Source organism: Lacerta agilis, chromosome 8 (assembly GCF_009819535.1).
Source record: "Lacerta agilis isolate rLacAgi1 chromosome 8, rLacAgi1.pri, whole genome shotgun sequence".
Classification (NCBI taxonomy): Eukaryota; Metazoa; Chordata; class Lepidosauria; order Squamata; family Lacertidae; genus Lacerta; species Lacerta agilis.
Genome location: NC_046319.1, coordinates 1201014 through 1228891, shown reverse-complemented (window position 1 = coordinate 1228891; position 27878 = coordinate 1201014). Strand labels below are relative to the sequence as shown.

General features: G+C 46.7%; 1 protein-coding gene and 1 non-coding gene across 2 annotated transcripts; both read left to right on the top strand.

Moving 5' to 3' along the window:
- Window positions 1-626: 626 nt before the first annotated feature.
- On the top strand, window positions 627-26745 carry SH2D6 (SH2 domain containing 6). The gene is made up of 16 exons (XM_033158998.1): window positions 627-776; window positions 4998-5032; window positions 5449-5465; window positions 5745-5862; window positions 8214-8275; window positions 8955-9030; window positions 11512-11631; window positions 14006-14034; window positions 14537-14585; window positions 18352-18421; window positions 19953-19983; window positions 20678-20702; window positions 21493-21524; window positions 22651-22734; window positions 25207-25365; window positions 26106-26745. Exons 4-16 carry the CDS (start codon window positions 5829-5831, stop codon window positions 26220-26222), a joined length of 888 nt encoding a protein of 295 aa, XP_033014889.1. The 5' UTR covers window positions 627-776; window positions 4998-5032; window positions 5449-5465; window positions 5745-5828; the 3' UTR covers window positions 26223-26745.
- TRNAR-CCU lies at window positions 12807-12880 on the top strand. The gene has a single exon. It is a non-coding gene; the product is annotated as a tRNA-Arg (tRNA).
- Window positions 26746-27878: the final 1133 nt, after the last annotated feature.

Below are 27878 nucleotides of genomic sequence, written 5' to 3'. Positions count from 1 at the left end.
CCAGTGTTGTCTGTGTTGTCCTCATGGGCTTTTTGAGACCTGGTTATTTGTGTTGTCTGTGCGCTTAAAAATGCAACTGTGACATGTTTTTTTGTAAATGTTTTTTATTAATTTTCAATTATTAAAATCCAGTAACAGCCACATTCTATCAATGCCTTGTGCATGCATGTTTTTCACAGTGTTTGCATACCAACAATGTCATCAAGAATTCCAGCCCGTACATTTAATCTGGTTTTCTCTTTTATGTGAATGCTTCATAAAAAAAGAGTGAACAAAGCATTTTATTTTCGTACTAAATGCAAAGTGTGGAAGCACGATCCTGGGGACCAAATCTGGGAGCTTTTGCTCAGCCAGGTTGGTGGTTTCTGGACAATGAGAAAAGAAAAATGTGTGCCTTTTCTTTCCTACTTCCAGAATCCTCCCTGATTAGAATAGGGAGGGGAGTTGCTTGACCTCAAGGCATACATCCCCAGAAGCACCACCACCTCCAAAATACGGTAGTCTTTATTGAGCCGCCTTCATGCCCATCCTTACCCACCCGCCCTGCACCAAAAAAAGCACCCTCAATATTCTGTAGCTTTTTAATGTGAGTCCTTATGTGCAGCAATCTCTACTTAGTTTTTGCATGGCTCTATTTTGTTTCCAAACAGTTTGGCTCCATACTACCCAAGGGGATTCTTGATTAACAAATATAAGAGGAAGGTTTTAATTTCGTTTTCTCTCTATAATTTCCTTTCCTTCTTTTTGCAGAACATATTTGGGAAGAATAAGACTCCGTAAGCAACCTTTTATTGACTTGTGGCTTATCCTCAACTGCAAGCAGAGAAGTGGGCTTAGACTCATAGAGCCACAGAATCGTAGAATGGCAGAGTTGGAAGCACAGGTGTAGCCAGGAATTGTGTTGGGGGGAAAGAACTGAGCTGTCTGCTACATGATTGGTCACTTAGTTGCGTATTTTTATTTATTTACTTGATGAGGGAGGCAGCTCTTACCATCAGAAACTTTTCCCTCACATTTAGTCAGAATCTCCTGTCATGTAATTTGAACCCATTGAATCCCCTCTCTCTGGAACAGCAAAAAAACCAAGCTTATTCCATTCAGTATGGCAGTCCTTCAGATATTTGAATAAGGTTATTGTATCACTTCTCTTATCCAGGCTAAGCAAACCCAGCTCCCTCAACCATTACACATAAGGCTCGGTTTCCTGACCCTTGGTCATCTTAGACGCCCTCCTCTGCACACCTTCCAGCTTGTCAATATCTTCCTTAAATTGTAGTGTTCAGAACTGGGCACAGTATTCCAGGTGTGGTCTGACCAAGGAAGAACAGAATGGGACTATGGCTTTCCTTGATCTGGACATTATACTTCTGTTGTTGCAGCCCAGAATTGCATTAGCATTTTTTGCTGCTGCAGTAACACTGTTGACTCATGTTAAACCTGTAGTCCACCAAGACCCCTAGATTATTTTCACATGTCCTACAGGCAATCCAGGTGTCCCCCATCTTACATTTGCGCACCTGGTTCTTCCTGCCTAAGTGCATAACCTGACATTTGTCCCTATTGAAATTCATTTTATTAGTTTTGACTCAGTTCTTCACTTTTGTAAGATCCTCTTGAACTTGGTTCTATCTTAGTTATTAGGTAGGTATTAGCTACCCCTCCTAGTTTAGTGTCATCTTCACATTTGATGAGCATCCCCTTAATTCCTTTATTCAAGTCATATCCAAAGATGCTGAGCAACACTGGGCCTGTGGCAACTGTTTCTCATTTTTTCCTCTTCATCCTTTATTCTACTATCACCAGGTTGGGCACTGTTTTCCTTTAGGAAGAAGACAGAGGCAGGTACAGGCAGGGGCGGAGGGCACACCGCCCCTGGCAGCGTGATCCCGGTGGGGTTCCAACGCGGCTGCCCCCCGCCCCGCAGGCCCCGTCACAGAACACACACCACGCCCCTGCAGGCAGCGAACCCCACCCCTGGGACACGCGCCAGCCCCGCCCCCTCCTGCTCTCCACCCCCAGTGCCGGAGCATGAAGCTCCACCACTGGGAACAGGTTGAACAGTTCCGCCTTCTCTCTGTCATCCAACAGCCCTTCTCTGCCTTCTCCATGCAGAGGACCTACCACTTGCTTGTTCTTCCTCTTGCTTCAAACATAGTCGAAGAAACCTTTTTATTATCTTGAACCTCCTTGCAAGCTTGAGCTTATTCTGAGCTTTAGCCCACCTGACCTTCGCCCTGCAAGTGTTGGCTACTCATTTATATTCTTCCTTCATGATTTGCCCCTTCTTCCATTCCTTACACATGCCTCTTTTAAATCTTAGCTCCTTATGCAAGCTCCTTATGCAGTCTCACTGTTGTTTTTAGATGTCTCCCACTTTTCTTTCTTGTAAGAAATGTTTGCAATTGTGCCTTCAGTATCTCACCTTAAAGAAACCATCCATCACTGACTCCCTTCTCTTTTGAGTTTTCAGCCCATGGGATTTCACCCAGTAATTCCTTAATCATTTTGAAATCAGCTTTGTTAAAGTGCAGTGTGTGTGTCCAACTACCCTCAGCTTTCCCTTTCCTCTGTATAATGAATCCCAAGAGGACATGATCACTTTCTCCCAAGGTTCCCACTACTTCCACCTCATTGATCCGTTCTTAGCTGTTAACGAGGATCAGGTCCAAAATAGTTGATCCCCTTGTTGCTTTCTCCACCTTCTGGGAAATGAAATTGTCACTGGAGGGTTCACTCTTCAGTGTGTGGAATAAGGGTTTAGGTATAGTTGTGATAAAGAGATTGGTATTCTTGTCCTCTTCCCCCCCCCCTTCTTTTCTTTTTCTTTTCTCTCTTTTTTCTTCTCTTCTTCCTTTGTTTCTTTGCTATCTTTCTCTCTTAGATTAGCTTGGCTTTTGTTGTATTTTATGTTGAAAACTTTCAATAAAAGACTTCCGGCGAGGACGCCATGGCCGGCGGCAGGGAGCTGTTTTCGTTGTGAAACAGCTCCGGTTTTGCCGGGGGCTGGGAGACCCGCAACCGCACTGCGGGCTCCGGTAAGCCACGGGAGGGGCGTCCCGCAGACTGGGCTCTCCAGCGGGCCCCTTTGTGTCGCCCCATTCTCGAGCCTCCCTTGTAAAAGGGGGGTTCGAGTGAATGGGTAGCGGCACGGGGCTGTGGAGACCGTCCCCATCCGGCAAAATCAAGCGGCGGCCGCCGCTGGCTTCTGAGCGCTCCCGTTCTTCCCTAATTGGATTTAAAGTAAGAAGAAACCCGTAAGCCGTAAGTACGGGACTTAATCAGACTGCAAATTAGCTTAATTGGCTTTAGGGAGAGAAACTTCAAAAAGGGAGTCCGTTTCTCTTCTGTTTGGAAAAAGCAACAGTAACATCGACTTTGGCTGTTGCTACTTTCGGTTGATACAAAGTTTTCCTGCTCATTTTGACTGGATTGATTCATTAAGAAACCCCGGTTAGGGTGAGAGATAAGAATTTTGAGGTATTTCTTCGGTTTGATGGTGGATTATAAGATGAAGAATTTCTGCACTCTGATCAGGGGGGAAATGGCGGTTGTAATTTGAGACTGGAAGATGGAAAATTACTGATTCTTGTTTTTTTTCTGCCTGCCCTTCTGGTTTCGTTTTCACGATGGCTTTGGACTGGGGAATGACTCCTGGACAGCGGAAAATACTTTTGAAACTAGAACTTTTGCAACAGAATGTCATTGATATTGGAACTGACTTTAAGGACCTTGCTAAGGAAATTAAAGAACTTAAAGAAGTATTTAGAGAGCGAAGTTTGGCAAACTTTGTTGAAGAACAGAAGACGCAACTCCAAGAAGAACAGGAACATCCCTATCGACGTGAGAGGTCTAGGGATGTATGTTCTAACATTATAACGGTTTTCTGGGGTGAGAGCCCGGAAACGAAGGAACAACAATTTTGGAAACTACATGTTGATTTGACGACTGAAGTGGAGCTGCTTGACGGTGAAACTTTATTTTCCTTGGAAAGACTAGTAAAGGAACCCTGGGACAATGCTTTGGTTTCTTGGCATCAAGAAAAAGATGACATTCTGGACAATGATTCGGTCAATGGCTGTCGAGAGGACTGGTGGGGGACGGTGCTGGGAGGGGTGAAGATGGTGAGAAGAGGGGTAGGGTGAAAAGAATGGTATATGGTTGATAGGAAGGATTATTATGGTACCCCGACGTCAGAGAGCGAAATTGGACTTGAAATAGAGAACAAATATCCAGTTTTTTATGATTTAATATTAGTGTAATATCTTAGAAGATTTGATTGAGAAGTAATAAAGCAGCAGTTTTATGGAATGAAGAAAGGTTAAGGTTATAAGAATTAAGATTTGCAATATGAGGTGGTAATTTTTAATTGTATTTAGAACTAAAATGATGTTTGAAGTTGAAAGAAAGAATAAGAATGATGGTGAATGGATTGTTTAAAACAACTAGATAAGTTACTAAAGTAAAGTAAATATAGAATTGAACGCAGGAGAGAGATTGGGGAAATTCTTTTGATTAAGATGTGGAATAAGATTATGAATAATAGTTGGTGTGTGTAAGGTATGTATCTGTCTTTTTTCTATTTTGTTGATGTTATTTGTAGTGTTTGCTTTTGTTGTTATTATTTGTTGTTGTTGTTTTAATGTTTTTTTCTTTTTTGTATTTGAGTTATTTGTTATAATTAATATGGAAAACCAATAAATTTTTTGTAAAAAAGAAAACTTTCAATAAAAATTGATTCATCAGAAAAACACATTGTCCATCCCCAGAAGATTATGCAAGGCACAGAGGTTCTTCCATAGACAGTTTTCTGGGGAAAGGAGAAGGGTCCTGAGGGAGGAATATGTCTAATGCACTGCTATAGAGCAACTCTAGCAGATACTTGTTTAGTCCTTTTTGGACACAACTTCCCAGGGCCAAGGGGAAGAGGAACAGGGAGATTGCCATCTTATCTCATGAAGCTTCTGAATGTCTGATTTTGTCCCTCCCCATCTTAAAAGGTCCAGAGTCCCACCTGTGCCTCCCAAGCGACCAGGTAAGCAGTGGATGCCTGTGTTGCTTTCATCACAAAGAAGTGGGGTGTGTGTGTCCCCTTTTAACTCTCAGCCCCTTAACAAACTTCAGCTCCCATTAATCTTTGGAGAAGCCATGGCTGTGTAAAGGGGTGTATCATAATGCTTTAAACGTTTGGTGCAGATGTGACCTTAGAATATAAGGAAGCCTCCAAAACTCCTTTATTATGGTGTCCTTAAGCCCCTGGGCACCTTTGAACTGAGCTGCCCAGTTATGCTTTCAATGGCTGCCTTGAGAGACTGAATCTGTTTATTAATATGAATGTTTTAAATGGTATCTTATGATTCTTGTTGATTTTGTTGTTGATGTCTGTTTTTTGGGAAACACTTTGAGGAAGGATAAAAACATGGCTGAGCCAATGCTCTTTGTGTGTTTCAGAGAAACAGCAGCAGGGGGTAAGTATTTTGCACAGCCAGCCAATTCCCAGCACTATCCTTGCTATCTTAACCCCAGAGCCCTCTTGACACCTGCTCCCTAATGCCAACGTATGCTGCACACTCTCAGGTGGGTGTCCTCTGGATCTGGCTATTTGCTGGCTTCCATTTTGTTCATAAGGCCTAGAGTGGTGTCTTTTGTGGCTGCTCCCTAGCCTTCCATGACTGCAACACAGCCTGGACTAGCGCATATTCGAGAATGTGAGGGCCTCACCCAGCTTCCTCCTAACATTCTTGTAGGTTCACACTGATGCTCAAGAGGAGGAGGAGGAAGGCGATCTGTATACATATGAAGTCCCCCCAAGTAAAGGGCAGAGCAAGCAAATGGTTCCAGCGGTTGCAGAGAACATATATCTTGGTAAGCTGGGAAGGGTTGGTAAGACTCTGGAAATGGGACTCTCCAGAGTCCCGGGGGGGGGGGGAATTTGATGTGGTTTACGTTGATAGGTAAGCCTGCCTATTTTGAACTTTCTGAAATAATATGTGAACCAAAGCACAGCCGTCCTTTGAAGGCTGCACTCCTCTGAATTTTGCAATGCAGTTTTCTGGCCAAGTAATGTGCATAAAAAATGCATATACTGGGGCAAAGTGTCCATAAAATTGCATATACTGGTGAAAATAGCAAACAAAAGGGTATATAAGGGGAAATGGCTTTGCAAAAACGTGTTTATCAGGCAGCATTGCAAACAAAGATGGGGTGGACTAGATGACCCTTGGGTCTACAAATCTATATTAGGAGCAATTAAAAATGAAACATTGCTGGATTTTTATGAGGACTTTTTTAAAAAATTGCAAAGTGATGTGGGAATGTGGAGAAATAAACTTAAGAGTGGAAAAATGAGGAAACAGAATCAATTGAGAGATTCCCCCATCCCTACTCTGGAGCCATCATCACAACCAGCAAAGCTCCCTGGGCCATTTTGATTATCAAACTGGTTAATTGCAGGTTAAATGACAGTTTTGCCAGGTAGGCTTATTCCTGGTTGGAAAACTGTACGCAGAGAGTGCTCATCAGTGAATCAAAAGGAAGCTTCAAGTGGAGGGCCACAAGGCTCTGTTCTGCACCTGGTACCTGTCCATATTTTACCAATGACTGTGAACAGAGATCACACACCTTTGGCCCACCAGATGATGTTGGGCATATCTCCCTCCACACCTGACCACGCAGGCTGTTGGTGGTGGGAGCTGGAGTCAAAGAACGCCGAGGATGGCAGGCTCCCAGTCCTAATTCTTCTTCTATCACTCGTAGCCGAGTAAGATTGTCTTCCATGAACATGGTCTTAATGGTGTGTCTGTAGGTGACTGTGAAGGCCAATTCTGGATCCACACATCCTTTCACAGTGGGGACATAGGTTTTCAGGTGGAAGTTGATCATGGTGAGGGTTTGCCAAGTGTGCCTTCCTCTTAGCACGTTTCTCCCTTGCGTCCTGAGTTTGAGCATCTTCAAAGTCCATGACACCTTTGGTAAAGGCTGTTCTCCAATTGGAGCGCTCGAGGGCAGTGTTGGCCCAATTTGTCAGTGTTTATACTACTGTGCTTTTTAAAGATTTGCCTTGAGAATGCCTTTAAACCTCCCCTGGTGACCACCAGCATTACACTTTTCATTTTAAAGTTCAGAATAGAGTAGTTGCCTTGGAAGATGATAATCTGGCATCCAAACAACATGACCAGTCCAACGAAGTTGATGTTGAAGAATCACTGCTTTGACACTGGTGGTCTTTGCTTTTTCCAGTACACTGACATTAGGATTCTTAACAAATGTGCAGATGAGGCACAACTGCTTTGCAGATGGTTGGGGACATGGAGGGGAAGGGCTGAAGGAACTGGATATGGACAGCCTAGAGAAGAGAGAGCTAAGAGGGCACACAATGACGTTACAAGGATCTGCCTGTCACACAGAAGAGGGCAAGGACTTCTTCTCTTCTGCCGCCCAGAGGGCAGAACTAGATGGGTTTGAGTTGCAGGTGGATTTTGGCTGAACATTAGAAGAACTTTCTTGACAATAAGGATAGGGGACAATTCAGTTCAGTTCGTATCTATAAGGAAGCCTTCCTAATTTGAACTTTCCTAAACACTATGCAGACAGAAACACAGCCATTCGAAATTGCAGTTGTCCAGCCAAGTAACATGTACACAAATACATACACTGGAATTAAGCATCCATAAAAATGCATATATTTGTGAAAATGATGCAGGAAAATGTATTATATTAGGGGAAATTGCATTGCAAAATGTGCATATTAGGCAAAAGTACATCAAACATGTGTTTATGAGGAGAAATTTGTACTAAATTGCTAATGAATTTTCATGAGGATCCAAAATAGCAATAATTGCAAACTGATGCGGAAATGTAGAAAACTGAATATAAGAGTGGAAGACTGAGAAACTGAAAGAAACTGAAATTGACAGATTTGCCCATCGCTACTTGAAAAGAAGAGCTGTTTGTCAATGAGATCAATTACCTAGATGGGTCGAGGTCTCCCTCATTGGAGGTCTTTAAGCAGAAGCTGCACCTGCCTCGAGCAAGGTGACTGCATCACCTGCAAGGCCCCTCCCCCCCTAGGATTCTAGAGGGAAGAGGGTGGGTGGGTGGAGTGAGCCATGTTGACCAGGGAGAGGTGAAAGGTGAAAGGTGCTTGTGGGGGAGCAAGAGTCATAGCTGGGACTTGTGATCTCCAGTTCCCTCTCAGGTTGTCTCTCTGTCCTTAGATCGCCCAGCCTTGAGGCGCTTCTCTGAGCCAAACAACCTTCTCCAGCCCAAGTCCCTTCCGGTGAGTGATGTTTTGCATGTACAGGCAGGACAGCTGTGCTCTCCATACTGGGGTGAGCATAACCAGACAGACAAGTATCATCTCTCTGGCTAACTTTCAGGCCATTAAAACTGCAGGGAGAAATTGTATGTTCAGCATTTTAAATCATTTTCCTACTTTTTATAAGCTTTAATTTAAGAAATGAAATCTTTTGGATTTGGGATGTGTCCTTTTTTGAAAAGCAAAATTTCTTTTGCACAAGGGCTCGAGAAACACATGGGCCTTCTCCAGCTTGGTGTTTTTCTGCAGCATCATTGGCCCCAAAAATTGTGTATTAGTGGTGGATTTATAGTGAACCATCCACACACCCTTGTGTTTTTTTAGTTATTCTGTCTTGCTTCCCCAGTATTACTGCATGGGTGTCCCTTCAGATGGCAATAGAGCACTATAAATATCAGGATAACACCCCACCGTAAATGCATGGCATGAAAAGTTACAGGGCATGTACTGACTGGAAGCAAAACTATGTCTATCCGCTCCAAAACTTCCACAAGCACAAGCAGTGTTGAAAGCGGGATCTTGTCTAGCCCTACCAATACCACCATGAGCAGAAATCATCATGAATACAGAATTAAAAGAATGTCTGGAGTGCCTGCATTTCAGTGTGAAGCATAATTCAGTTCTCTTTCATGCCTTGCAGTTCCTGCCCAAGCCGGGAGCAGATTCTGACGACGACACCAGTGATGGGACATTCAACTTCCTGGCCATAGAAAGAGGTCAGAGGAAGGGGCTGGGCTGAGGAGTGGAGCAGGTAGACGGGACCGGGTGGATGATGCCTTCCTGGGGACTGAGGATGTCTGCAGAGCCATGGCCCATCTAGGCAGAGGGCCTTCTCGGTGGTGGCGCCCGCCCTGTGGAACGCCCTCCCATCAGATGTCAAGGAAATAAACAACTATCTGGCATTTAGAAGACATCTGAAGGCAGCCCTGTTTAGGGAATCGTATCTGAAGAATGATGTTTTATTGTATTTTTAATCTTTTGTTGGAAGCTTCCCAGAGTGGCTGGGGAAACCCAGCCAGATTAATTTATTACTATTATTATTATAGCATTCTGTTCTCATAATGGTCAACCAGATGCCCCAAAGGGGAACCAGCAAGCAGGACCCAAGCACAAGAACGCTCTCCTCCCGTGCAACTGGTATTCAGAAGCATTGCTGTGGAGGCAGGGCAGGGCAGAGCCACCAGGACTAGGAGCCCATGAATTCACCCAATCCTCTTTGAAAGCCACCCGAGTTGGTGGCCATCACTGTGTCCTGTGGGAGGGAGTTCCATAGTTTACCTGTGCGTTGTTCTTTTTTTCTGTCCTGAATCTTCCAACGTTCAGCTTCATTGGATATTCATGAGTTCTAGCATCTTGAGAGGGGGATATAAACTTTCTCCACTTTCTTCATGACATGCATAATTTTGTGTACTCCTCTCATGTCACCTCTTGCTCACCTTTTCTCTGAACTTAAAAGTCCAAATTCTGCAACCTGTCCTCAAAGAGGAGTCTTGAACATTTTCGTTGCCGTTTTCTGAACCTTTTGAACACTAAATCTCCTTTTTGAGAAGAGGTGATCAGAACTGCGCACTGGACTCCAAGTGTGCTATGGGGTTATATAATGACATCAGCAATTTTATTTTCAATTCCTTTTCTTACGGTCCTTGGCATGGAAATTGCCTTTTTCACAGCTGCTGCACACTGGGTCAACTTCTTCGCTGAGCTACCCAGTACAACCCTAAGGTCTTGTGATCATTATGGGGTGATTGTCATGTTCTGAAGCTGTCAAGGCAAAGAGTCTAGCTGCTTGTTCACCTGACCCTGGAAAAGCCGGGGGGGGGGGCGGGGTTGAAGAAAGCTGTGGCACAGTGAGAGACAGACAGGCTTAGAACATAATGCATGAAGCATGTCTGTGCCACTTTCCAGATTAAATATCCAAGAGTCCAAGGCTCTTCAACAAAGAGGAGGGAGCGCTTAACTTGTTTTATAGCAGTGCATGGACAAAGGCAGCATTGTTAGCATCCGTCTGTCTCAAGAGACAATGGAGTGTGCGGGGGAGGGGTGAAATCAAACTGCTGCATTGGCGGCTCCAAAATGGCCTGGCTGATGTGGTCCAAAGGAAAGCAGAGCAATACGCTTGGAACCAACTTGGCCGCAGGAGTTGCCGGAAGGAGGCGTACAAGGCGCCATCCAACCCTCTTAGGGACTCCACTCCAGGTTTGTGTTGGGTTCAGTCCTCAGCCTTTACTTCTCCCAAAAATATCCCACAAGGAAGTAGAGGTTCAGAATCAGAGGGTTTTTTTCCCTCCTAGTTGGGTTTGCTTCCCAGGTGAATGAACCCCACCTGCCCCTCACTTCCCTCTCCAGCAGAGGCAGAAACTGCCTTCTTGACTAGTGGACTCCCTATTGTTCTCATCTGCTCAATGTGCTGGAGCCTCTCTTTGCATGCAGGGGACAGTCAGTTTAAAACCCATTGGCTCCCCTCTCCTGGTTTAGCCAGCCAGTGGAAGCCATTCCCTGGGGTGTGGCTGCTGCTGTCGCCTGCTGACAGCTTCTAAGAGCCACAGGTGAGAGCTGAGTACATGGTAGGGACCAAAGGTGCACAAACCACGCCAGAAGGAGCACAATGTGCCCCCACCAGAGGCACTGCCCCTCCCCAAGCACCCCATACATTTAAAACACTTAACATCCCCAAATAATCCTGGGAACTGTAGTTTGCTAAAGGTGCTGGGAATTGTAGCGCTGGAGGGGTAGGCCACAGTTCCCAGTATTTTTGAGGGGTGAGGTGCTTCAAATGTATGATGTATATGCGGCCTAAGGTTGCAATCTTAACCCCACTTTTCTGTGAGTAAGCTCCATTGAATTCAATTGGGCTTACTTCTGAGTAGGCATGGTTAAGCTTGTGCTATCAGCTTCCTCCAGGACATTCTCTGGTTTAATGTCACAATGAAGTCACAAGGTCGCCCAGTTGCATTCAGTCTCAATCCAGAATCCGTAATAAGGCTATGATAGCATGGCTCTACTTTACAGGGTTCTTGAACAGAGGCAAACAGTTTACTCCAAAGTGCTATGAAATAAATATTCTTCTCAACCTGAGAGGTGCTGGTCCTTGCCTAGAAGCCCTTCCTCAAATCCTACATGTTGGCTTGCAATTACCGGGTGGTGTGTGGAAAGCACTTTGCTCATGCTCAGAAGTAATGCAGATCCTTTCTTTGCAGCTCTACAAAAAGGGATGATGAAGCAGTCTGTGCCGCCGCCTCTTCCTCTCTCAGCCCGACGGGGGTCTCTGCCAGTCCTGGGTCCCTCTGGGTCCCAAGCAAAAGCTGCCGCCAGCAGAGGTAGGTGGAATTGCTAGCCAGCTGTGGCCTCATTGGAATCTGTGACTGAGTAAGTTCTTACTTCAGTTGACTGGAGACAGGCAGCTAAGGGTCTTCCAGATTAATAAGTAAAAATCATTCCCAAGTTATACCTGAAGATCCTCTGCCTGCTTGTCTCCTTGTCTCATAGATTAGACTACCAACCTTCACCAACCTGGTGCTATTTTAGACTACAACTCCCATCAGCCCAGTGGTCTTTGGGGTGGGGGGGGGAGAAGGCAGGGAGACCTACAGCATCCCTTCTAGGTGCCCCAATTTAACCGGGACAACCATGCTTTCCTTCAAGGCGCCCTGGGCTCAACCTTCGTCCCGGGGACGGTGCCCTGATTTTGCACTGACTGCGGATGGGGCTGGCAGAAGCAGCTCCTGCGACAGCAGTGGCATTGTGCAGGAGCACTTCCCGGCCTTTGGGAAGGAGGCGTGAGACTGGCAGGCTGCTGGAGCCCACCTGCCTCTTTTCCTGAGTCGCCAAACGCCTGCCGGGCTTTGGGGGGAGTCAGAGCACTGTGCCTTCTTCTTCCCTAAGGCAGGGCTGGCAGGGCTCTGGGAAAGAGGCGCAAGGCCCGTGTCCCAGCTTTTATCAGCAGAGTGTTGGATCATTTGCAACAGTAGCTGGAGCCAGAGCCCATGCCAGGCTGAGCCCACTCCTTGTAGCTTTGTCCTCTGTTGGCAGCCTGACTTCCAGCTTAGGGGCCTGGGAGACTCTCCACCCCAGGGTCTAAAAATGACGCCAGTTTGGTTCACTTTGCATAGGGGCTGCTTGAGGCCCTGTGGGAAAAGTAGGCTCAGGAATGAGATGTTAATGTGTTGGTGAGCACATCCCACTTGCTGAGTAGTGTGGGAACATATGTGTTACACTAAGGTTACCAGATTTTTTTCAATGAATCTGGGGACATTTTTCAACTTCAATAGGAATTATAGGATTTTGTCAGGGGACTGATTTGTAAATCCAGGTACTGTTCCCAGGAAACGGGGATGTCTGGTAACCTTATGTTACACACCACCCCAATGTCTGAGTTTCCAGAGACTCCAGGTGTGCCAGCACTTACCCAGGGTTCGGCTTCCTTGGAATGAAGGTCACTAGAGACTGAGGTGTCTTTAGGATATATGGCTTCATTTACACTAAGAAGGAGGGAGCTGGGATAGCTCAGTTGGTAGAGCATGAGACTCCTAATCTCAGGGTCATGGGTTCAAGCCCCATGTTGGGGCAAAAGATTCCTGCATTGCAGGGGCCGGACTAGATGACCCTCAGGGGTCCCGTCCATCTCTATGATTTTAACCTTCCAAGATTCTAAGATGACAGATGGTGCCACCTCCTGGCAGGCAGGTGGAAGCTGACTTAGAGTGGGGTTGGTGGGCCAGAGCCCCAGGGGACGAGCCTCTGCCAAGGTGACAGCCAAATAGCCCTAACTATATGGGGTAATATGCTGAGAATGCCTCTGGTGTGGGGAGGGGGAGAGCCATGGCCCCAGGTGATAGATGGGGGGAGAGGTATCACAGGTGTGAGGCAAGTTGCCAGAAAGTTTGTTGGGTTTGGGGGCAAACAGGGCACTCCCCTCCCCCCCAGCCCCAAGTGCCTGCCTTCTGACATACCCAGTATCAACAAGGAGGAAGAAGATGGGGACCAAACTAGCATTCCTTGTCTCTGCCCGTCATTGGCTCTGGCGCCATCAGCTGTGGGGCTCCCTGCTCTCTGCCCTACCAATATCAGGGGTACAACACTGAACAATTCCCATTACTGGGCTGATTGTTAGTGGTGCCTTTGTAGAGTCAGATCTTAATATATATGCAGATATTTTCGTTTGAACTGCGTTTTTTTAAAAAAATGAATGAATGAATGAATGAATTTTTATTTGGACATTCTTGAAATGATGTTATTACATGTTTGAAATGTACTGCGGTTGATTATTATTGAACTGCTTAATGTTTAGTTTTATGTATTTCTGTTCTGGTCTGTATACCTTGCATATTGTAAGCTGTCTTGAGCACAATTTCCTTTGTGGAAAGGCAGCATATAAAATTGGAGTCTGGTTCAGCCAACCTGGTGCCCTCCAGATGTTTTGGAATACAGGGGCTCATGCTCAGTGCTGTTTTTCTAGAAAAAATAGGTGCTGGAGCTCACCATGAACTTTTCCCTTGTTCTCTTAGAATGGCAATGGCGCCCACCTGAGAGGTGCTGGAACTGAGCTCTGCTTAGCTCTGGCTGAAAGGAAGCCCTACTCCTGCTGCCTTTGGGAGGGAGGGGTGAAGAGAATGGTGGCTGGGGGTGGGAGCTTGGCAGAAGAGGAATTGCTGTTGGCTGCTAATTCTTGTCTTCCTTTGCACCACTTTGCAGATCCTTTGCCAGCCCTGAAAGATGACGAGGTAACTAAGAACTAAGAACATTTGCTGCTTCAGATTACGGCCCCTGGTTAGCCCATTTGCAGCAAGGGTAACTTGCAGGTGAAGTTTTCCTGTGGGCAGCTGGAGACACGACCAAGACCTTTAGGAAGGACAAGGTGGGCACTCCCTCGCCATTCCATGGGCAGAAGCTGACCTGTCTGGCTGCTGAATCTCCAGCACTGAAGAAAGAATAGTTCTCCCAAGGAACCTGAGGAAAGCAGGCTAGATTTAGGGGACCCAGGCAGGCCATGTCTTCCAATGGCGGGAGGAGCTGAGGAGGAACTGCCAGGGCAGGGGCTGTTGCCGCTTCCTTCTCCAGCATCTGCTGCCTGAGGCTGTTGCCTCATTTGGCCTAATGATAAGGACAGCCCTGGCTGGAGAAGAAGAAATCAGAGGGAAGCAAGTGATCAACATCTGAGTGATGTTCTCTCCCTCTCCCTCTCCCTCTCCCTCTCTCTCAATCTCTCCCCCCCCCCACCCCCAGGAGGAGACCCAGGAGGAATCGATCTACGTGGAATGTGAGCCCAGAACAGGTGAAGCCCCTTTCCCCACCAGAAGCCACCACTGGGATGCTTCTAGGAAAGGACTGTAGCTCAGTTCTGGGTCACAGGCTTAGCAAGCAGAAGGTCCCGGGTTCACCAATGCCTGCCTGCCTGCCATCTCTGATTAAAGGACCTCAAGTGACTTAGGATGGGAAAGACCTTTTGTCCAGGACCTTTGGGGCCTTCTTAAGGGCTGCTCCCAGACCCATCTTGTCCCCGCCCCCACTGACAGCAGAACAATCCTCTGTGTTTTAAGCCATATCAAGGTAAAAAGGTAAAGGGCCCCTCGACACTTGTTGTTGTTGTTGTTGTTCAGTCGTTCAGTCGTGTCCGACTCTTCGTGACCCCATGGACCAGAGCACGCCAGGCACGCCTATCCTTCACTGCCTCTCGCAGTTTGGCCAGACTCATGTTAGTAGCTTCGAGAACACTGTCCAACCATCTCATCCTCTGTCGTCCCCTTCTCCTTGTGCCCTCCATCTTTCCCAACATCAGGGTCTTTTCTAGGGAGTCTTCTCTCCTCATGAGGTGGCCAAAGTACTGGAGCCTCAACTTCAGGATCTGTCCTTCTAGTGAGCACTCAGGCCTGATTTCTTTGAGAATGGATAGGTTTGATCTTCTTGCAGTCCATGGGACTCTCAAGAGTCTCCTCCAGCACCATAATTCAAAAGCATCAATTCTTCGGCGATCAGCCTTCTTTATGGTCCAGCTCTCACTTCCGTACATTACTACTGGGAAAACCATAGCTTTAACTATACGGACCTTTGTCGGCAAGGTGATGTCTCTGCTTTTTAAGATGCTGTCTAGGTTTGTCATTGCTTTTCTCCCAAGAAGCAGGCGTCTTCTAATTTCGTGACTGCTGTCACCATCTGCAGTGATCATGGAACCCAAGAAAGTGAAATCTCTCACTGCCTCCATTTCTTCCCCTTCTATTTGCCAGGAGGTGATGGGACCAGTGGCCATGATCTTAGTTTTTTTGATGTTGAGCTTCAGACCATATTTTGCGCTCTCCTCTTTCACCCTCATTAAAAGGTTCTTTAATTCCTCCTCACTTTCTGCCATCAAGGTAGTATCATCAGCATATCTGAGGTTGTTGATATTTTTTCCAGCAATCTTAATTCCGGTTTGGGATTCATCCAGTCCAGCCTTTCGCATGATGAATTCTGCATATAAGTTAAATAAGCAGGGAGACAATATACAGCCTTGTCGTACTCCTTTCCCAATTTTGAACCAATCAGTTGTTCCATATCCAGTTCTAACTGTAGCTTCTTGTCCCACATAGAGATTTCTCAGGAGACAAATGAGGTGATCCGGCACTCCCATTTCTTTAAGAACTTGCCATAGTTTGTTGTGGTCGACACAGTCAAATGCTTTTGCGTAGTCAATGAAGCAGAAGTAGATGTTTTTCTGGAACTCTCTAGCTTTCTCCATAATCCAGCGCATGTTTGCAATTTGGTCTCTGGTTCCTCTGCCCCTTCGAAATCCAGCTTGCACTTCTGGGAGTTCTCGGTCCACATACTGCTTAAGCCTGCCTTGTAGAATTTTAAGCATAACCTTGCTAGCGTGTGAAATGAGTGCGATTGTGCGGTAGTTGGAGCATTCTTTGGCACTGCCCTTCTTTGGGATTGGGATGTAGACTGATCTTCTCCAATCCTCTGGCCACTGCTGAGTTTTCCAAATTTGCTGGCATATTGAGTGTAGCACCTTAACAGCATCATCTTTTAAAATTTTTAATAGTTCAGCTGGAATATCATCACTTCCACTGGCCTTGTTGTTAGCCAGGCTTTCTAAGGCCCATTTGACTTCACTCTCCAGGATGTCTGGCTCAAGGTCAGCAACCACATTACCTGGGGTGTATGACACCTCCGTATCTTTCTGGTATAATTCCTCTGTGTATTCTTGCCACCTCTTCTTGATGTCTTCTGCTTCTGTTAGGTCCTTTCCACTTTTGTCCTTAATTGTGGTAATCTTTGTACGAAATCTTCCTTTCATATCTCCAATTTTCTTGAACAAATCTCTGGTTTTCCCCATTCTGTTATTTTCCTCTATTTCTTTGCATTGCTCGTTTAGAAAGGCCCTCTTGTCTCTCCTTGCTATTCTTTGGAAATCTGCATTCAATTTCCTGTATCTTTCACGATCTCCCTCGCATTTTGCTTGTCTTCTCTCCCCCGCTATTTGTAAGGCCTCATTGGACAGCCACTTTGCTTTCTTGCATTTCTTTTTCATTGGGATGGTTTTCGTTGCTGTCTCCTGTATAATGTTACGAGCCTCCATCCACAGTTCTTCAGGCACTCTATCCACCAAATCTAAATCCTTGAACCTGTTCTTCACTTCAACTGTGTATTCATAAGGAATTTGATTTAGATTGAATCTTACTGGCCCAGTGGTTTTTCCTACTTTCTTCAGTTTAAGCTGGAATTTTGCTATAAGAAGCTGATGATCTGAGCCACAGTCAGCTCCAGGTCTTGTTTTTGCTGAGTGTATAGAGCTTCTCCATCTTTGGCTGCAGAGAATATAATCAATCTGATTTCGATGTTGCCCATCTGGTGATGTCCATGTGTAGAGTCGTCTCTTGTGTTGTTGGAAAAGAGTGTTTGTGATGACCAGCTTGTTCTCTTGACAGAACTCTATTAGCCTTTGCCCTGCTTCATTTTGAACTCCAAGGCCAAACTTGCCAGTTGTTCCTTTTATCTCTTGACTCCCTACTTTAGCATTCCAATCCCCTATAATGAGAAGAACATCCTTCTTTGGTGTCATTTCTATAAGGTGTTGTAAGTCTTCATAGAATTGATCAATTTCAGTTTCTTCAGCACTGGTAGTTGGTGCATAAATTTGGATTACTGTGATGTTAAAAGGTCTGCCTTGGATTCGTATCGAGATCATTCTATCATTTTTGAAATTGCATCCCAGTACAGCTTTCGCCACTCTTTTGTTGACTATGAGGGCCACTCCATTTCTTTTACGCGATTCCTGCCCACAGTAGTAGATATGATAGTCATCCGAACTGAATTCGCCCATTCCCGTCCATTTTAGTTCACTGATGCCTAGGATGTCAATGTTTATTCTTGCCATCTCATTTTTTACCACATCCAGCTTTCCAAGGTTCATGGTTCTTACATTCCAGGTTCCTATGCAATACTTTTCTTTACAGCATTGGACTTTCCTTTCGCTTCCAGGCATATCCACAACCGAGCGTCCTTTCGGCTTTGGCCCAGCCGCTTCATCAGCTCTGGATCTACTTGTACTTGTCCTCCGCTCTTCCCCAGTAGCATGTTGGACGCCTTCCGACCTGAGGGGCTCATCTTCCAGCGTCATATCTTTTATATGCCTGTTGTCTTTGTCCATGGAGTTTTCTTGGCAGGGATACTGGAGTGGGTTGCCAGTTCCTCCTCCAGGTGGATCACGTTTGGTCCAAACTCTCGACACTTAGGTCCATTCAAAGGTGACGATGGGGTGTGGCACTGACCTCGCTTTCAGGCCGAGGGAGCCTGCATTTGTTGCATATTGGACTTTATTGTTAACCCACTGCTAGGGCTTTTTTATTTTGTTAAGGGTGATCATCTGAGTGATCCAAACCTGTGACAAATGGATGGATGGTCTGATGTATCTGGAATAAGGCAGCTTCACATGCTCCCCAGTGGTGCTAGGTGCTTGTATCCAGCAGACACCAGCTGGTACCAAACCCGCCCAAAGAGGGGTGCTGAGCTCCAGCCTGCCGCCTTCCTTGTGGCCTGATCCTCTCTTTTTTTCCTTCCAGCCTCCGTGCCCCACAAAGTGCTTCCTTGTCCAACCCCAGTGCCTCCTATCCAGCCTCTGAAGCAAGCCAGGTGAGTGTGTCCTCCTTCCAGAAGTAGGTCAGAGAAAATCCCAGGATCTGTACATCAGGGGAAGCCCACATGGTGCCCTCCAGATATTCAAAGAATCTCAGAATCGTAGAGTTGGAAGCGACCCCAAAGGTCATCCAGTCCAACCCCCTGCAATGCATCCATGACAGGTGGCCACCCAACCTCTGCTCCAACCCTCATCAGCCACTGCACCATGGCCATTAGTCAAGAAGGAGGAGAGTGAAAAGATCCATGAACACTGAGGCAGGATATTAGTCTCTACAGAGGGGCAGCTGTTTTTCAGGGTCCCTGGCAGGTATCCTTCACCTTAGCCCTGCATTCTGGGACTCACTGCACTGGAGAGTCTGAGAGCTGAGTGAAGTGGTCTTTCTTTGAGCCAGGGGTCAATCCGACACTCTTGCTTCTGTACTTGCACCGCACTGAGCTCACACACCCCCCCCTTTCAGAAGCCAGTGGTGATGCTCAGTATTAGGGAGGGGTCCCCTGCACTGCCTCACTAACCACTACTAGCCCTGCCCTGAACAAGTGCTCAGCGATCAGCATAGTGAGCTGGCCTGTTCTAGACTGGAGGAACCAGTACCTAGGCTGGCTGTGCTCCTGGATCCAGCCTTGTTGCTTGAGACCCAGGTCTTGTGCCAAGGAGCACCTTTTTGCAGCTGCAGCTGGTTCAACAGCTATGGTCATCCCTGGTCCAAGGTGGTCTGAGCACAGTTTTGCATGCTCTAGAAATTTCCTGTTCTGATTCAGAAGCAGTCAGGCTGGGCAGCTGCACAATGTGGCTGCGCTAGCTCCCCAACAGGTCACTGTTGTTTACTGAGAGGGCGAGAGGCAGAGGGTTCCGTGCAGTGCATGGACAGCAGTGGAGCCATTCCAGAACTCCCCCCAGCACATTTGCAGGGCATGGATTCCCCAACCCCAACTCACCTGCCCAGAAGCTCTTGCCTCACCCTGTGAGCTGCTCCTTCTCAGATTTCTGAAGTGTGTCTACCAAGGCTTCTCTTTACTGTTGCTGCCATTTAAACTGTTAATGGTTTTAACCAGTGTTTTTTTTTCTGGAGGGATGCAGGGGTAGGCATACCCCTAAACATTTTGTGAATCTAAGTTTGGCCTCATTGAGGTGCAGTATTTCAATATGAGTAGGAAAATGAGAATACCCCTAAACATTTTTTAGGGGGGGAAAGCACTGGTTTTTAACTATGTATTATGAATTGGAATTACATTGTGTTTCACTTTGAGATCACAATGGGATAAAAAACAGCATGTAAGTGCATGAAATAAAGACAGTAGTTGTTGTTGAGAAGCAGCGCTGTTTTGAACAGAGATTAACTGCTCTCTGAAATTCACCAAGGGACTGGACATGCTCACAGTTTGTTCCCTTTTCATAATCAAATGCTCAGTCTGAGACCTTGGTTTGCAAATTTGTGGATCACGAGGTTCTAGATCCTAAACATCACAGGACCAATGTCACACCACAATCCTATTCTCCTCTCTCTCTCTCTCTCTCTGATGTTAGGCCAGCAGTCACTCCATCAGGACCCCAGAAGGTAGGTGTGGGGACTAACAAGGGAGCACCAGAGCGCTTGAGATGAGGATGGTGGCCAGGGGAGGTCTCTGGAACTTTGCATTCATGGGCTTAACTGTTGTTTTGTTTTGTTTTGCTATGCTAAGGCAGGCCACCACAAACTCAGGATGCAGCAAACCGAACTGCTTAACCTACAGGGCTGTTGTGCTGCAAAAATGGGGGGAGGGAAGAGAGGAACTTGTTCATGAGAAGAAAAGGGACCTATGGGACCACTTTGCCTCAGATTTTCCTGCTTGGCAATTGCACTCCTCAGAGGAGGCATCACTAAGAGAACTTAGAGTTCTCACTTAATAAGCACTTGAGGGCTGGCTTTTAGGGTTGCAGCTCCAGCCCTCTGGAGTAAACCACAAACTGAAATTAGACAGGTGCCTGGCTCCTTGATAACATTTTTGTTTAAGGAGGCTTGCCCTGAAGTACGTGAAGTCATTTTAGGGAATAAAACCTGTGAATTTTTATAAATGGATTTATTGCTTTTAGTTTAGTGAGTTTGTAATTTTTGTGTGTGCTGGTTTATAAATCAGGCCTGTGTTGAGGAAGAGGATGTTTGGGAACAGGGGTGCATGGAGTTAGCCCTATGCAATTGCTGGGCAATAGGTAGTGATACCTAGGTTATGGGACCAGGAAGTGAAAACTCTGTGCGCTCGTTTTCTTTCCAGGCCTTTGCGGAAAACCTGTGCAAAGGTAAGTGCCACACTCTGAAGTCTTTGCCAACCTGGCCCCTCCAGATGTTGTTGGACTACAGCTCCCACCAGCATAGCCTCCAACATGTGGAGTCCCAAAACTCGGGCGCACGAGATCATGGAGCCCAAAGGATGTGCTTTTTTCAGGACCGTGCTCTCACTATGCCCCAAAATGCGTGTTTTGGGGTGCTGCACAAGATCGTGGCCCTGAAAAGAAGATTGTTTCTGGGGCAAGATCTTGGCGCAAAATTGTGTGACAACATGGTGACCGGGGGGGGGGGGTGTCCTGTTTTTTTCCAGGACACTTGCGGGGTGAATGCACCAGCCCCAACCAGCAGGGCCATGTGATGCTGAGGATTGGGGGCTTATTCTAGTGGCCATCTTTGGAACCCCCTCCTAGTCTGTGGTTTCATATCTGTAAGATGAAATTCTGTAAAAACAGAGATTGCTAAAATTATCAAATAAGTCTCTTTTTGAGTTAATGGCTTTAGTCAAGTGTGTTGAATATCTCTTTGCACGACTTGCACGGCTGCCATGGAATTTTGAAGGGGTCTAGCCCCTGCCTTGAATTTTTTTTGCAGGGGGGCTTGGTGCCCCTGCTCAGCTGTACATGAAGATTGAACCAGGGATCATCTTCATGCAGAGCAGATTCCCGATCCCCAAGCGATAGCTGTGCCCTGATCTTGATTGCTCACACAATGTGTGTGTCATTCATGCACTGATGTGGCACAGGGAATATTTGGCTATGTAATACATATCTCAGAAACCCTGAAATGTTATCTCTGTTTCAGGTGTGTGTCTGAAGAGTGGATCCGTGCCAGAGGTGAGCAAGAAGATCTTGCCTGAGGATTCTTTGGCTGCCCTGTCCTCTTGCTTATAGAGCAGCAGTTAAAGTTTAACCTCCCTAATCCCATGGGGCTAAGCATAACACCAGAGAGAGGGAAGGGCATTGCTGCTGCAGGGGGTGGCACTGCTGTAGCCAGCACAGGATTGTAACCAACAAGCAAAGAGTCTTGCAGTATCTTAAGGATAATGCATTTATTATGACATAAGGTTTTGTGGCCTCTTCCTTCCCCTCCCACTATCAGGGCACATATTTATTTAGAATTGCAGTGGGTTTGGGGTTTTGAGTTTACTTTATTGCTGCAATGTGCCCAAGAGTGGTATTATGGGTGGGCAAATCTGTCCATTTCATTCCACCGTGGGTTTTTTCAGTGTGTGCTTAATATTTTTAAGTCCCTGTTAAAAGTTGTCATTTTAGTGCCCTTTCCTCCTAATACACACATTTTAAAGCAGTTCCCCCCCCCATATAAACTTTGTATGTTGTTTTCAAAAACTTATACATTATTATGCACAATTGACCCTGCGGATGCATTTTTGTACTCATTGTTTGATTGAGAAATGCACTGCAAAATTTTGAGAAGTGCAAATTTATATAGTTTCTCATCAAAATGCAAGCAAAATCACATTTCTCCCCACCCTCGCACTGAACCTCTCTATGGTACGTTTGTGTGTGTGTGTGTGTGTGTGTGTGTGTGTGATCTCAACCAGTGCTCATAAAACTTTACTTTTTGTTGAGTTTTGCTTTGCCTTATTTTTTTTTATTTTTTTACAGTTGGACTTTAAAAACACCCAGGAGGGAGCCTTTCACCTTTGCTTGACATGGCATTTGTTTAATCTGCCCTTGTTCTCTGCTCCTCTGACTAGAACAAAGAGCACTTTTAACATATGGTTTCCAGGTGTCTCCCATCTCCCAAGTTTTCTATAGCTCTGCAGCAGTAATCTTGCCACCTCCCCAGGGAAATCTGAAATGGTACCTGTGGGCGGAGGTCTTCAGTGACGGTCCGAATGGAACTGCCACTTTAGTCTGTGTGAAAAGAAGCTGTGCCCCTACCCCCCTACCGTTCCCTGTGACTGGGCTTGCCTTATCACCTGTTACATTCCCTTAGGATTTTTGCATGGAAAACAAGGCCTGGTATGCAGGTAGCTGTGGCCGACATACAGCTGAGGCTGCCCTCCTCCGGTTTAATAAGGTAAGTTGCCCTGCAAGACTGTCATAAAGCAGCTGCTGCTGTTCAAGGAAGAGGTTCTTCCAATCCCTTTGCCTTCTGGAGCCACAAAGTCTCCAGGCTGCTCACCAGCTGAATTAGCTGCAGCGCACTAACTCCGAGGTCCAGCAGCTGTGGCTGAATTGGATTTCTGAATGTCATGAGACCAGAAGAGAGAGAGACCCTGCAGGGAGCCAGCTTGGGAGGCAGGTTTGGGGGCTCCATTTTAAAGGCGTCAGGGAGGAATTTTCCACAGAAGACACCCTTGGGCACACACACCAAACTCAGAGGCTTTCTCCACACTTTCTTTTTGCCCTGTGCTTTCGAGGCACAGGTCTGTGCGATGTTTTTTCTAAACCTTTTGCTCTTTAACTCTGAATTGGAATAAATGACAAATGGGGGGGAATACTCAGACACAGAGCTTTAAAGCACACACTTAAGCCTAGAAACGCAGCACAACAGGATGTCCAGATGATGAGTCCAGAGAGGTGATTTTCAAATAATATTAAATCTCTAATCAGTGCTGGTTGGACATGGGGCAGCACATCCCATTTTGCTGCCTGGGGTGCAACAGGAAGCCCCACTGCCCCTCCCCACCACCACCTCCCTTACCTGCATTTTGCAGCAGTGCCCGCAAAGCATAGCTGTCAAGTTTCAGATTTGAAAATAAGGGGTCAGCAGCCTCACCTATCCTGGGGACAGTCACATGGCAGTGGTGGGTGGAGCCAGAAGCAAAAGTGGGCGACACTGGTGTGAACGCGCGCAGTAGGCTTACTGTATTTTGGGAACACTGCCCGTGGGCTACGGCACCTGTAAGCGCGGGAAATGGCTCCCACTTGCTTTGAGGCTGCAAGGAGGTGAAGTCTTCCCAGTCCCTGGGCAGCAGGGGGAGGGGGAGGAGCTGCTTCCTTTGAAAAAACGGGAAATTAAAGGGATATAAAAAATAAGGGATAGCAGCAGGAAACTGCTTGAAATAAGGGAGATTCCCGGGGAAAACGGGATACTTGACAGCACTGCCGCAAAGTGGTGGTGGAAGATCCCAGCAAGATCTTGCGCAATTTCAATGAGATCTCCTGAGATCTTGCCAGAAGACACTGCTGCCGCCGCCACTTCTCCACCAGCAGCAGAGGTGGCAAAGTGAGTGGGGAACCCAGGAGGGAACCACCTCTGGGCATTCTGCTGCCTTGAAGCAGCTGCCTCAGTCCACCTCATGGCTGGGCCGGCCTTGGGTCAGAGCACACCTGAAGTAGTGTGTCCAGTTCTGGGCACCATGTTTCAAGAAGGGCCTCCGTTCGGGGGCACAGCACAAGCCTTGCATCCCAAAGGCCCCAGGGTCAACCCCCACTGGCATCTTCAGGGAGAGCTGGAATCCTGTGGAGACACTGCCAGTCAGTGTTGGCAGTACAAGGTTGGCTGGATCAGCGCTCTGCATGAGGAAGCTTCCTATGCTCCATTGACCAGCTGGAGTGTCCATGGGGGGGGGAGGCAGCCAGGATGGTGAGAGTTGGGAAATCCAAAGAGCTGGATATGTTTAGCCTGGAGAAGGAAGAAGTGCAGTCATTGCAGCATAGTCCTCAGAATGGCCATGCTCTCTCCTTCTGAGGGGGTAAATGAAGACACTGAGGGCCTGTTAAGAATTTTACTAGTTGCAGCGAGAATCTGGCAGATTTTACAAGGGAAAGGACTAGATTAATGTTTTAAGACTGTATGGTGAATGGCACTTATGGAGATAATAATTTATTTATTACATTTATATAACACCTTTCCTTCCAAGGAACTAAAGTTGTTGTATATGGTTCTCCTCCTCCCCAACAACCCTGTGAGGTAAGTTAGGGTAAGAGATGGTGATTGGCCCAAGGTCACCCAGTGAGCTTCGTGGCTGAGTGGGAATTCGAACCCTAGTCTCCCAGGTACTAGTCTGAAACTGTGACCATTGCACCACACTGTCTCTCACACTGGTTTTACCTTTTCTTAAAACTAAGGTCATGTGTGTCTTGTCTCCTTTGGTTGATGGAGACCATGATGATTTGGTATACAAGATTTGGTTGAAGGAATGATAAGAATGTATAGTAAAACAGGATTGAAGATTGTACAGTAGAATATGAATAATAGTTACTGGCTTTTAACAAGAGGAGGAGGAAATTTGGCTTTACATTTTCTCTTTGTGTTGAATTTATTGTATACATGCAATGAAAAATCAGCAAAAAAAATATGGGGGGGTTATCCCAAGGGCTGAAAAGGAGGAGATGGAGCAGTTGCTCCACAAGGGAGAACTAGAGTCAAGGGAGGTACCGGCAAGCAGGTGTCGGCTGCACTTGCCCTATTTAGCAGTGCGGTTGACACTTAAATTATGGGCTGGGGGAGAAAACCTATTCCAATTCCAAGATCCAGATTTTCACCTGCATTTGATATCTCCTCCCTTAACCTGAATGTCTCCACCCTCTCTTTTCCCAAAAGGACAGTGCCTACCTGGTGAGGCAGAGCTCACGACATGCCTGGAACCAGCCGTTCACTCTGGCTGTGCTTTTCAAGAAGCACGTCTACAACATCCCCATCCGCTACTTAGAGGGCAGTCGTCAATATACACTTGGCAAGGACGGCAGGAGCCACAAAGAGGTGAGTGCTCTCTTTCTAGGTTAGGAGGGCCGTCCGTGGCGCAGCCGGAGAGCATGCAGAAGGCCCCAGCACCTGCAGAAAAGGCTGAGAGACCCTCTCTTTGCAATCCTGGAGCTCCACTGGCAATCAGCTTAGTCTCCCTAGTAGTTCCTTAGACATTTTTTGGTCAGAGAACTGCATGATAGAATTCAGAGAAAGCTGTATGCCAGTTTGTGTGCTGATTCAGGAATCGCAAATTAGTTAAGTTTACACTGAAATGTGAACTGAACTGTTTTTCTCTCCCATCCCCAGCCGGAGGGCCACCTTGCAGAAGGAGGTCCAGGTCTCCTCAGTGTCTGGATAACCACCTGGTAACCCCCTGCCCACCACCCAGAGTTCCATGATGGAGGAAACAAATGTGCCCATCTCCCTCTCAGTTCCCACCCACACTCTGCATGTTAAAGCACTGCTGTACCACCTCAAGAGCCATGGCTTTCCCCAAAGGATTCTGGGAGCTGTAGTGGTTGAGGACCCCCTAACAACTCCCAGCACCCTTGGCAAACTACTGTCCCCAGGATTCTTAAAGTGGCCTAGGTGTATGTTCAATATATAGGGTGAATGTGACCTCAGTCAGCAGAGCTCCGAATCAACCACCTGAGGCAGCCACCTCATGACTTGAGGGAAACTGGACTAAAAAAGCCAGTCACTTGAGGTACAGAAAGAAGCTGACCTGCTCCCTGTTCTGCTCTTTTCCTTGCCAGCTCTTCGACAGCGTTTCCAGCATCATCCAAAGCTACACTGAGCGACCCTTGGTGCTGGTTGATGGCAGCACTTCTGCCAAGGAACAGACTTGCTTGCTGTTTCCAGTGAAGCCATGACTTTGGGGCCTGGGGAGTAGGACCAGCTGCGGGGGAAGATGGGGTGTCATCCCTGACCTCAGGCACGGAACGGCTTCTTTTGCCTGGCTGGACTGACACAAGGCCAACGGATCAGCGTGGCACCCTGGCATTCTGCAAAAGGTTCTTATGAATCATTCTTCGGTATTCCTCAGTAGCCTTCTTCTGGCAAACAGCAGTGCATCTGCAAAAATATTCCACTGGTACTGATACGGCAAAGCAAGGGAACTTGTGGGCTGGTGGGATGGAAGGGAGAGTTTAGCAGGAATTCCCACCTAAGGCACCAGTCCTGCTGTTTGTTTTATTTGTTATAAAATTGATGTGTTGTACCGAGTTAATAACACTGTTGCACACCACTCCAATCTCTGAGCAGTGAGAGATTCCAGGGGTTCCAGGCGCTTCCCCAGGGCTTAGTTTCCTCGGAATGAGGGGCAGCGGAGACTGTGGCATCTTTAGGATATGTGACTTATGTACACTGAGCCTACAATGGAAGGGCTCACAGCATTAGCACCCCAAGAGCGTCTTGCTTCTCCCATAGGCACAGCCTTGGATTCAAACAGAAACCAGGCATGGCCCTATCTCTCAGCTGCCCAGCCTGCAGCCTCCTGCTGCCAGCTTCCCGCTCACACACCTCAACTCTGGCCTTTTGTCTTTCTTCTTCTTTCTTTGGCGATCCCTCGTAGCCGAGTAAGATTGTCTTCCATAAACACTGTTTTAACAATGAGTCCGTAAGTGACTGTGGAGGCCAATTCTGGACCCACACATCCTTCCACAGCGTGGACATCGGTTTCCAGGTGGGAGTTGATCACGGTGTGGATTTGCCAAGTGTGCCTTCCTCTTAGCATGTTTCTCCCTTGCGTCCTGAGGTCGAGTGTCTTCAAAACCTATGACACCTTGGGTAAAGGCTGTTCTCCAACTGGAGCGCTTGCAGGCAAGTGTTTCCCAATTGTTGGTGTTTATACCACATTTTTTTAAAATTTGTCTTGAGAGAGTCTTTAAACTGCTTTTGTTGACCACCAGCATTACGCTTTCCATTTTTAAGTTCAGAATAGAGTAGTTGCTTTGGAAGAAGATGATCAGGCATCCGCACAACATGACCAGTCCAACGAAGTTGATGTTGAAGAATAATTGCTTCAACACTGGTGATCTTTGCTTCTTCCAGGACACTGGTATTAGTTTGCCTTTCTTCCCAAGTGATGTGTAAAAAATTTCGGAGACACCATTGATGGAATCTTTCAAGGAGTTGGAGATGGTGTTTATAAGTGGTCCATGTTTCACAAGCATACAGTAAGGTTGGTAGTACACGTTGTAAACAAGCATTTTGGTTTCCCTGTGAATGTCCCAGTCCTCAAACACTCTGCACTTCAATCAGGAGAAAGTCTGTGTTTTGTCTTTCTAACTAACAGACAATTGAGGAATGGGGACCCACCCATTTGCCCTCTGGCATGGGCCACTTCCTTTGGTACATTAATGACCCATACTTTGGGGGCCATTACCAAGAAATTTGTCAGGCCATTCCAGCAAATGAGTCCTTGTTGAATCCAGGAATTGGAAGGGACTCAGGCATACAGCCTAGCCACCAGCCCCAGCCTGAAACTCAAAACACCACACCCTCAACTCAAAGGTGGGTAGCTTTCA